General features: G+C 33.0%; 1 protein-coding gene across 5 annotated transcripts in view; it reads right to left on the bottom strand.

Annotated features, from left to right (window-relative positions):
- PHF14 (PHD finger protein 14) overlaps positions 1-12573 on the bottom strand; it is a 165846-nt gene that overhangs the window by 94988 nt on the left and 58285 nt on the right. For all 5 annotated transcript variants that reach the window (XM_031052446.2, XM_031052444.2, XM_031052445.2 and 2 more), the window contains exons 15-16: positions 3391-3441; positions 3110-3231 (exon numbers count right to left, since the gene is read on the bottom strand). In XM_031052446.2, the coding sequence (XP_030908306.2) occupies positions 3110-3231; positions 3391-3441 (173 nt within the window). The remainder of the gene's footprint in view (positions 1-3109; positions 3232-3390; positions 3442-12573) is intronic.

Raw genomic sequence — 12573 nt, 5'->3', positions numbered from 1 at the left:
GGTACCCTCTGGCTTTACAATACTGTAATTTCAAGCACACATTATGACTCAGTCCAATGAACACTTATCTCTTTAAAAAAAAGTGCCATGTCTTTGTGCCTTAAATCAAACCTATCTGCGTCAAATATAAAATAGGAAACCCCCTCCATATTTTGCTATTATTCCTCTCAAAACTCAGAGTTCATTTGAGTAAAAAGTTATTCAAAATCCACACCTGAATTACAGATACAGCTTCCTTACTGTCATGTAGAGTGCTACAGATCAGAATTTGCCTGATTTGAGTAAATCTTTTCAATTAACTTTTCCCTGGACATCTCATTTGTAAATCTTGCCTGTACCACTCACTAATCTAGTAAAAGTTAAAAATTTCAAAAGTATAAAGTTCAATAAAACTTACACAGATGATAGAAAGGAATTTATAAAGTAAATCAACTGTGAACTCTAAAAACAAATATAAAATTGAAAAGTATCACAAAAAGGATCACAAGACTGATACATTTTTTTGCGGACAAAACCACAAAACCTAAACTTTCAGTTCTAGGGTATGCCACTCTACTGAAATAGTCTATCTATATAATGTGACATCAGTGACTAAAAAGTACTGTCTTGGCATGTCTATAATATACACATATGGCAAATATTAGCAGGGAACATGTCAATACATTTTAGCAAAGCTAAACTTAAGATATTCTCAGTTTAACCATTTTTTTGGGTACAAAATTGTAGTCAGTAAGGCAAACCTCAGACAGCTATGGAACCCTCATCATTCATCAGAAGGTAATGTACTTTTTTAGGAAGACTTTCAAACCCTCTCACAAGGAATATTTAAAGATTTAAAACCATATGAAAAACAGGTTCTGTAAACACACTGCACATAGAACAAATAATCCCTCAGCCATCCAGTGCTACAGAGAAGCACCTAAAATGGAGTCTAAAAAAAAGTGAATCTCCATTAGTCAAACAGTAATAACTGAACAATCTATGCTTTTATTCTAGATTCATTATTATGTGCTACACTTTTTAAATCACTGCTTAACTTCCTCTTATCCTTATTCAGTTAGCAACCACAAAGTGAGAGCACCACATATAGTTTAGAAAAACTTAAAATTCTTAAAAGCAGATTGTTCAAGAGTCATGTAACCAGCCCTGACAGAGGAAACACACAGCAGAAAAAGCTAGAAGGCCCACAAACATTATAAAAAAATAATATTAAAATAATTCAAATTTACTAAGTACTTTACCACCATTTTGCCATTATCAAAAATAAGCCTGCACAGCAGTGGTCAAATAACCTGAATAAAATTGCAGGTATTTATAGGAATTATCTGAAGAAAAGCAAGTTTTACATCCAGAATTTACTTTAAAAACTAATATGGAAAATAAGACAGAGTAAGAAAAAAAAATAAATCAGAGGATTATGAAGAAAGGACTGGAACATAAGAATTTCCTCTCTTCTCCCATGCAGGATTACTATCCATTTCCAAGCCCATTTCTAAGGATGGTTTATAAAAGAAGTTATTGGATTCTGGCATGTAAAATGCTTATTTTGAGTCCATCTAAATTGCTACTAAAATATTTTCATGTAGTAAACAAGACATATCACTAATTTTCTACCATATTCTTTAACTGCAACTTAAATATACAGTTATTCATGGCATTTTCTCATCTTACCCCTTATGTCCTCAAATATGGTATTTAACACTTCAAGAAAAAGCTTGAAGAAGAAAACTAATTCACTAGTTTTTTCACAGTAAAGCACAGTACATGGTGTTCCCAGGATTCCTTCCCACAACAAAAAGGTCTTCCTGCATCTTTCATTTTTTGTGTATCATAGGGCTGAAGAAAGCACTTTATCTTGTCATGGGCAGTTAAAAACTGCTGCCATCAGTTCTCATGTGTGTAACTGTATTAGCAATCGCTCTAACATCCTGCCTCTATTTCAGGTCTGGTACTGAGCAGGATCTAGGAGTTCCTAGCAGGATTGTTTATGTATGAGAGCCATGCAATTATTGATGAGCTTGTACAGGCACTCTGCTTCCAATTTGGAAATAAAAATACAATATGGCATACAACCCTTGATAATGTACCAACTTCCTCAGTAAATCACAGGCTGTAATTGATACTAAAATCAGTTGTTCTGAGCAGAAGACATCTGCACCTTGGACATATCCTGATTCTCCAGCTATTGCTTGCATATATCATTGACTGACTTTTCTCATAACCCTCTTGAAAGAAATTAAAAGATGTATTTTGGAATCATTCCTCCAGTTAAAAATAACAGTTCCACCTGAGCTAAAGAGGAGATCTTATCCAGACAAGTCTAGCTGAGGCACATGTGACCTAACCATAACACTATTTTTATCTGAACTTATTATGAGATCATTTTAATGAAAGCTCAGTAGATTCAATTGAAATCCACTTTCTGGTTGCTAAGCTCCATTATTCTTCTTTAAAGAATTGTGAGCAATTTCTACAGCTTTGCAAAGACGCAACAATGCTAGCTATAAAGTCAGAATCAGCAGAAGTTGTGATCAACAGTAGCTATTCAATGGCAGCTATTCTATACTCTAATTAGATTTCTGCACCTACTAAAAAACCTTTCAAAAGATTTTTTTTTACTTCTGTTTCAGATAAGAAACATGATTATCAAACACTTTCAAAATCTGCATGATTAATGGATGTATATTAATACATTTTTAAAAACAGGCATTCATCATAATCCACATTTCAGCTCATAAAACTGTTAATGATGCTAATTTAATTACTTTTAGGATGCTCCTGGAGCTTTAATGTCATTAAATTACTGGTTTATCTTTCTGACCTGCTCTGAAACATTTACAATTCACCCTGAAAAGAGAAAATTATTTCTCTTCTTTTAGAAAAACAGATTATCTTGGTTATTTACATCTTAATTCACAGTGTAAACGTGTTTGGCAGGTCAATAAGTAAATCAAGTCAGTATTTTTAAGGTAATGTTTCCCCTAAATAAGTTTTTGTTTGTTTTGCTTTTGTTCGTTTTTTAAGCACATCTTCTTTGTTTTGTTTTAATCACAATGACAAAGTGATGAGATGGAACTTTAATTTCTTAAAGTCAGAGCATCAAACCTACCTGACTAGATTTTCATTGTCTCCAGTCCCTTTGCATGTAGCACATTCAGTCCTTAAATCCTCTGACTTGGGTTTCTTTTGTAAAACAGACTGTCGTTGTCTTCTTTCTCTGGGAATCCGTTCCTGTGATATCAGAAAGCAAAAGAAAGGAATGGGGGGGAAGGAGGGAAGGAAAGCAAATATTTTAATTATAGCACTGAAAATAACACTTCAGCCCAAAGTTTAATTTTTTTGTGAAACTGTTAAAAAAACAAACAAACAAACAAAACACTATATTCCAACCTCAGGTTTTTCTTCTTCAGGCACAAAGCTTCGTTTCCGTCCTCTAGTTCTCTGAAAGAAAAATATATTTAAAATTCAATATCAGTAACATAATGGTTTTGCTATTTATCTATTATTCATAACAACAACAAAAACATACCACAGGAAATAATTTAAAGCATTAACTACTGAACCACTGCAAGACAATTATAATAACTGATGTCAGAACAATAGCTTCAGATTCTGGTTATAAACCTACAGACCTACCTAAAAAGTAAATACAAATACATTTGTTGACCTAAGCATGTGAAGCCTTATTGTAAAGAAGACTGCCACCAGAACTGCAAATCTACCAACTTTGCACAAAGTTCCCAATGCTAAAATTCATAATCTCAATCTGATATGAACAGTATATTACAGTAAATTCCTTGTGCATTTGAAGTGCTCTTTTTGTAAGCCAAGTGATCAGATTAAAAAAAAGCAACCAAATTAAAAAAAAATCATTAAAACAGAAGCAGAAAATACTTCTAGCTTTTGAGGAGCAAGCAAGAATTAAAGGTTTCACACTGAAGCTTAGTGTAATGGGCATATGACAGATGGTCAAAAAGCTGTAGCATATTCTAACTTATGACTAGTACACAAGTGATGGAATACGTAATAAAAAAAGTGGAAATTATTTCAGTATTGCAGTTGGCCAAAAGGTTTAAATATCAACAGTGAGGAGGAAAAGAGGTTTCCATAGACTCTAACTGTAAACAACAAAGGTTTACAAGCAACTGTATGTAACTACACTCAACTCATATGAGTCCAGTTTCAGTCACAATGCTTTTATCTCTCAAATAGCAGCATTATAACATGCATATGTTAAGTAACTGTCACAAGCTGACAATATCAAACTCTCTCTTCCTTGTTTAACAAGGAAAGAAAATCAGAAGGGATGAAAAAGGAAATTAAAAACATCAGAGACTGTTCCACTAACCCATAATGTCTGACACATTGACACTAATAAAATAAATAAGTAACAAAATGAACTTTTAAGTGCTTGTTTTTCTGGCAGAAATCATTACATTAGAAAATAATTTGTCTTATGTTTAAAACAGCACTGCCTACTTATGATGTCTTCAAACTTTTTTGAAGCAGCTGGTGTTCATCGCAGAAAAAGTAAAAGCCAACAGATGGAAAAAAACTTAAGCGAGTTAAAAATCACAATCAACCATAAATTCGACTGCAAAGAAGCTAGGAATATCATGTTTCTCCTCTTTGAAGGGGATTTATACTAGTTTCAAATTAAGACTGGTCTCTATTTTAAACCATTTTAATTAAATAGTTAAAATTATTTTATTTTATATAACTATATATATAAATATATATATGAGTTTATTTTAGATATATTTATTTTATATATATATTCATTTTATATATATATATAAATGAGTTTATTTTATATAACTATATTTTAATATTTAAAGATAGTTACACTGTAAATAAACTCGTCATTCACCATACCTATGCCTTTCTACAAATGCATATTTTGATCTGCACATGTGAACAGCATACTGTTTGGGAAGTTTTTTTTCTTTTTAGGTAAGAGTTAACTCTATAGTAGAAAGGACTGTAATAGTATGGAAAATATTCTACGTTGTGCCTCTTTTACCACTGAGATTCTCTTCCACATTTCCTTAAAGACACTTTCTAAAATTGTAAAAAGCTGTAAAATCTGTACAAGCTTCTGTTTAATACATCTCAATATTTACTCTACATTCTATAATACAGTCATTAATTGAGGCGTTCTACCTTCCACAAACCACACAGCAGATACCTAAGTGTTCAGATCTGAAAGAACTGATTGTGTAGTATTAAAGGTATTTGTGCAACATGGGCTACATATCAACTACATGCTACACAACCCAAGGTCACTGTAATTTAAAACCAGACAAAAAAGGGTTTGATCAGACATCAGCACTGTAACTGCCAATTTTACTACTTTCAATCTCTTGCATTAATCCTAAGTATACTTATAAATTTTGACAATTTTAAGCCACACAGGCATTGCTGAATGCAGCTGCATAAAGACTAAAAAGAAGAAGATGTAAAGGTACATGTCAATGTAAGCAGTGTTATGGTCCTCATAGTCTCCATGCTTAAGCAAGAAGAGACAATAATGCATACTTTGTACAACTGGAGTAATGCCATTTTGAAAACTGATATGCAATTTGGAAAAATAGGTAACAACAAAATTTTTTACCCCAAGTGTAAAGAATATAAGTTAATAACTGCATTTTAAGAAGCAATGAATCATAGTCTAACATCAGTAAGTGGAAACACAAGATCCATAAATAATCTAGTCGCCTTTGTCAAGAAAATGTTGGTTTTCATCTGTCCACTATAAAATGTGTGATGTACATGATAAGGAATATCGCATTATACTTGCATTATGCTTCCATTAGATGTCTAAACCTTCAAACATACTTCAATCTGTTTGACAATCACTAGAAAACAAACATTAACAGCAATATCTTTGACATACACATTTGTAGTAAATCTTTCATGCTTTTAAAGTAACAAAATTTTACACTAATGTTTTTCCAAACCTATCGCTACACATTTCTTCCAACACATTGGCAATGCTAACTTCTTCACAGAATCATTACACAATTGCTAGCTTTCACAATGGAAAATAACATAATAAAATTCACAACAAAATATTGAATATTCTCTGATTTTCAACAACAGCCTTCTAGTAATTAAGCATATGTGACTTTACATATGTTCTCACTGATTACCTTACAGGTTCACCAAAAAGAATCAGATAAGCCTGAACTACTTTGTCCAATATTTTTCACTGCTGTTTGCCTCATCATATTGTATTTGCCATTCAAAATGCTTTGAAGAATTTCTGTCATTAGTAGGCTCAGAATCAGATTATAAACATAAAATATTAGAGCTGCATGTACCTGCCATAAACAATTTAAGATGTCTTATAAAAGAAAAGCTTAAATGAACAGTGTTATTGTATATGTCCAACGATAATACCACAACTGAGATAAACTTGTTCATATTCAGAATTTATTTAGAAAAAGAGATGTTGATCCAGTATAAAATGCATGTAACTTGCGTATCAGCTTAGAGATTTAAAGGAATAAGGACATAAATGGCTAAAAAAAGAGTACTGACATGAGAAATGAATAATTAATGGTGAAGCATAAATGATGCAATGTGATGTGGATCAAATACATGAGTGATTAGGGGTAACATTTTTAGAATATATATGGACAAGAAATCAGTAGAGGTATGGGAATAACATGATTCCAGTCCATGGAAGGAAGTAGTGTACTCAGGACACTTAAAAAAAATCGGACCATTAAAAAAACAAAGCAAACAAAAAAAAAACCCTAGTCCAAAATGGAATGAAAGATGTTGCTGTGAGAAGAAGACTGAAGTGGGAGTCTCCATTTTGGATGTGTGAAAGTGAAAAGTAAATGCTTCAATTTTCATATTCAAGTTGTTTATAAGCAATTCGGTAACAACTGGACAACAATATAAAACATGTAAAATTAAAAGGATTAGTTAATGCATTAACTGTATGATTTTGAATACTCTCAGAAAAAAATTCCATACATGAGAGAAATGAAAGACATTTGTAAGGGACAAACAAAGCCTGTGATGAATCCTACATTCTGAGAATAGGCTGGTTTTGCAAAACAGCAAGTAATTTTGTGGACAAAACAGTAAACGACAAAAAGCAGCAAAGCCAAGCCCCTAAGGAAACAGTTTGTTTGCCATTGCTCATAGATGCAACAAGTTGACATACTAGTCTCCAAACATGAAAGCAGAATGGTGAACATAACAGAATAGGCGCCCACCTGACCTAAACCACCATGGCTGTCACCAAACCACATTGCTATGCCTCTGGAAGACACATGCTTTAAAACAGTGCATCCAAAGGCAGGAAGAGAAGGCAGAACATTCCCTTAGAGCAGTTTTGCCTTGTCAGCTGGAAAGAAAGGAAAACCAGACATGATTCAGAACTCTTCAACAGACCAAAAGTGCGGACGCAACTCCAAAGAGTCACAAGTATATGCTCCTGTTAAATGCTAAGCGTTCACTGAAGTGCTCCTGGAGGATAAGAATTTATATGTCACCTACTTCATTTCTTCTCGTACATGGAAAGATATACAGGAGTTATCAGTGTTACAAAGAAATGGAAAAGAATATGAAATACTGAAAGCATCTGAGGTCAGTGGCAATGGTTCAAGTCCACTCCACATAAAGTAAACTAGCAAGGTTCTGGATGTGATCAGTCACTATTTTGCAGGCTCAGTCACTATTTTTCAGAAAATCAGCGGTGACTTGTGCATGGCAATTTCAAAAAGCTCTTTGAGAAAGTGAATTTAAGCCCAAGAGAGGTCGGAGAACAACGATATTTAACAGAACCTAAGAGTCATTTAAAACAGGCATAGTAATTTTCCCAATATTTCAAACATCAAAATAGAATGCACTGCTCCCAGTTTCTCCTTTGCTTAATGCATTTACTGGTTAATGTAATTTCTTTTAATTGTTTGCACAGGCACACAAAGGCAGCAAAGAGGCCCAGCACACCAGCCTATGCCATTTTGTTTGTGTGAATTCAGGGGTTTCACTATGTTACTGTGTACTGCTTCTGCTAATAGACAGGAAAGATGATCCATATCATGCTGGTACTTCTATACCTCTTGGATGTCACAGAAACAAAACCATCATACATAAAGGGCTTTTCTTCACTGAGCTTCTGATACCACTAATAATACTGGTACCATGAAGTAAATATTACTCTTCTTCATAAAGGTGAGCACAGGAAATTCAGTCAGTACTCCAAGTGCTGCTGGAGTTTGTGGGCACATGATGTTCTTATGAAAGTGCATTTTCATTTGTGAATTTCATATAGTTAATTTAAACTAATCACAGATTTCAAATTTAAACATTCGTTCAATTACTAAAGAACACACCTGACCCACAAAACTGTTGGTACTGTAATTTCACTAATGTATAAAAATTTATGGTGCAATTATTAGAGGGACAAATATGAAGAACTTCAGATGCTTTGATTTTTGCAGACCCATAAATCTCAAATTCATTCTCTGAAATAAAACATATTTGCTTTTTGTTTCTGACTGCCCAGAAGCTACACTGACTGCTCCAGAAAGGCACATAGTTACATATACAATACACAGTGAAAAGGACCAGTAGAAGATTGCAACCATGCTTTAATTCTGTTTCCCATCTAAATTCTTCAGGTATTTTCATTATTGTATGTCACCTTATAGTTAACACACTGATATTAATGATATACATTAATGATATACTTCCACCTTTTACCTTTTATCAAACAATTGTTCACTGATATATATCACACATACCAAAAACTTTTTAACCCTCTCACTCTTGAAGGCTTTAACATATACTTGTTACTGAGAATCTACAGACAAAAAAAAAAAAAGACATCCCTAAATAATAGATTGTTATGGAATCATTCCAAAGAAGGAGGTCATGTCAAAGAGTCATTTAATTACTACATAAGACAACTCTGATATGGAGCCTAAGTAGAGGAGAACACTTTCAGAAAACAGGATTGGGAAAACTTCCACTGCTACTGAAAAGGTGACCTAATGAAATCACTGTGCTAACCATTAAAAGCATGCATCAAGCAAACTATAGGTTTTCAAAAAAACATATGTTGAAACTGCACATGTAATGTGATCTCTCTCCTCTGTTAAACACAAACTATGACCATTTTTCAAAGATAGCAAACTTTAATCCAATCCTTTGCCAAAAGAAAATTACAATTAAGCCAGCTGCAGAAAAATCCTTTTACTTTATTAAAAAAGCAGGTAAAAATATTCCATCGGCCACACCACACAAGCATAAAATTATTTTAAATGAAGGTAAGGACAGCAACATAGACAGCAGATGGCACACTCGCTCAATACAGATCAAAGTGAATACCTTAAATGCTACATATCAATACTATTCAAAATACCTTTGAAATAATTATTTAATTTTGTGGAAACCTGACAGCAATAAAAAGGGAATTGATAAATAAACAGCAGTAAATCAAAACGTGATTATAAAGAGAAACAAGTCTACCATGAAGCTTAATTACACAGAATTGCAGTGTCCCCCCCCCCTTTTTTTTTTTAGTTCCCATTCTAGAAAAGTAAAAATTTTGCAACATTCCTGTCATCAAGGTACACTATCACTGAATCTGGCAATTAACTTGAAACTACCGTTTCTAAGCATATAACAGAATTCAAGAACTAGTAGGTTCTAGTTTTTTTTACCCAGATTTACTCCAAAGCATGCACATTTGGAGAACTGAAACAGAAGCAGCAGGGCAAAGAGGCCAGAAACAGTCAGTCTGCAGATGTGGCTAAAGTAAGTGATGGTCTTCTGGAAAACTGAACTTAATGCATTATTTGCAGAAGAGACAGACACACTAGTTAACTTATGTATTGACATTTATGCCATCTGAATACCATTTGTAATATGCCCATCTCTTCATGCCTTTGCTACATCAAAAAGAAGTGACCTTTCATCTACGGGTTTTCCTCTACTTTCTTAAACAAATCAAACAAACAAAATGATCCACAAACAAAAAGAAACCCAACAAAATGCAAAACTCTGATATATTTCATCTGCTTCAAGCATTGTGGAAGAGCTGTATGAATTTATCTTACTTCCCTGCTTTCTAAATTTGACCTCAAGCCAAAAGAAAGAGTTCTATACTATGATGCATCCGTGTACTTTGCAAGCTGATTGATTTAGTTTTTATGTCTGTATCGACACATTATAGACTCAGCTAAGCTTTTACATTCAGTGATGAAGTAAAAAGATAGGTATTTTATAATGTTCTTTATAATGATAACATTACATTTCAGAAAGCTGTGTAACTCCTGATGGATTTTTTTCTAGAGCATTCATGTTCAGCTGACAGCAATTTCTCTAAAGTTGAGTAAGTCAAACACCCTATTATCAGATCATTGATTTGAAAGGTCTTTCAGGTACTTATTTAAAAGTCCTATTTAAATGAGTTCACCAATCATTGACAATGTTAACTAAAATGACAGCTGATAAATATACATAAACTGCTTTACAATTATTTATGTTTTTATGAAGCACTGATAGGTACATTGCAATTGGAATTGCTGTTTTTATTTTCCTCATGCAGCCATCTTTTATTCAAAACTTATATCTATGACATCACATAATTAAGTTACACAATAGATGCCTGGAAACCACTTCAGTGGAAATGCTTCAGTTAAATACAAGATAACAATCCTGTTTATCTATTAATGTACTTGGTAAGAAAAAAAAAATACATCACTCCCATTGCTATCTTTTCCTATTTGAAACAAAAGCAAGAAAGGATCATCTATGCTAAATAAAAGTATTTATTTTTAAAACAAAAGCAGTACACACAACCACTCCCTGCACTAAGAACACTTTGTAGGTGCTTTGTCAGTATTTTTCTTTTATAATTTTTTTTAAAAAACTAATCTACTTAGACTACAGCCCCTCAGGCACAGAATTGTTTTCTTCCATGTTTCAAAGAATGAACAGCATAGTGTTGGCTAATAACTTCTTCCCCTAAACACACACTTTTTACTGCTAAACAGAAAAATTACTGTTTATTTGGATTGTATACAATGCAATTATAGAAAAAAAGCCATTAGGTTTTCAGGTTTTAGATAACGAAAATAAGTCTGATATTAGAAGATCAGAAGGTTTTATTTAAATCCCTCAACACACTATTCAGTTCCCAAAATGCCTTTACAAAAAAGCCTTTTTCACCTTTACAACACAAGGTAGATACTTCCTACTCAGTGAAAAGGAACCAGAAATGGAATTTCCAGACAAAAGAAAACAGCATATTACGAGTACCAGCATGTGACAGCATTTGTTGGAGGATGGAATATTCAAACAACACAAACACCACTTTACTTCAACATATACAACAGAATTACAGGAGAAAGCATTCCCTACCACCTCTTACAGCTGAGCGATATGGCTCAGGAAGATGCACACGTATGTGACATTTCTCACAGAAACTCCACTATGCTTCCAGACAGCACATACAGTAGATAAAACATACTTCAAGAAATTTTAAAGTAAAGTCACTGAAATTTACTTAATTTTTTTTATGGAATAAAAGGAGAACACTTATTTTGCAAAAAATATAACATCAGACTAACAAAATTATTTTAGCAAAACCTGTGTATTCTTTTTTTATTCAAGAATAGCAAAAGTTGGCAATTAGTTAAAAGCTGGTTTTGTATACATGGATCGTCTCTGAAAAACTGAACATACATAGTTGAGCACATGAAATGCATTAAACACTCAACTTACTGCTCTACAGCACTATCCATATTGCTTTAAAGATTTTTTCCAAATAAACAAACCATTGTACACTTAATCTTTATAATAAAAATATCCAATATGAAAAACCATACAGTTCTGCAAAAATGTTTAAGAATTTATTCAGATTTTTAAAAAATATTTAAAAATGTTTATAGACATCTGGTTTATGCAGATCAGCTATTGATTTCTATTAGCTATTAATTTCTATGAAGTCAACTAGCAGCAGAAATAATGATTTGTGAAGCTTATACAAGTATGAAATTGGAATTATAAAGATTAGAGATTTTCAATAAAGCTTAGTTTAAGGAGTTATGCACTGCTTAAAGTGTACAAGCATAAATGATGAATAAAACTCTGCCCACAAATACAGCCCTATACAAGAGGCTCAAGTTTAAAGGCTAATGTCTTGTCTATTTACATTTATTTATAATTTGTCTAGACACTGACTCAGAGTATAATTCTGCCATGTTTAAATCTATGCTTGTACACTTCGGTATATTCTCTAACATGGTCTGTCTTGGGAAGTTTAAAATCAGAAAGGTCTTCTTGTAAATTTTAGTTACATTTTTTTATATACAATATGATGGGTGTTCTCTCCAATATAATTCAATCCAAATGGCTGGACTCTGTCCTCCCTTTTTCCTTGAAAGAGCTGATCTTTATATAAATATCCTCCGATATTTTTGAAAGCTAAGGGGATGGATGTACTACAGAGCACTCACAAGGTAATTCTGAAAACCTATACATCATTAGGATGGAAAATAATGCCCTGACACACAATTTATGTAGATAAATGTACAAAGGAGAAGC

The sequence above is a fragment of the Melopsittacus undulatus genome, chromosome 1 (genome assembly GCF_012275295.1).
Source record: "Melopsittacus undulatus isolate bMelUnd1 chromosome 1, bMelUnd1.mat.Z, whole genome shotgun sequence".
NCBI classification, from domain to species: Eukaryota; Metazoa; Chordata; class Aves; order Psittaciformes; family Psittaculidae; genus Melopsittacus; species Melopsittacus undulatus.
Note: the sequence above shows the minus strand (reverse complement) of the source record. Positions and strands in the feature narration are given on the sequence as shown.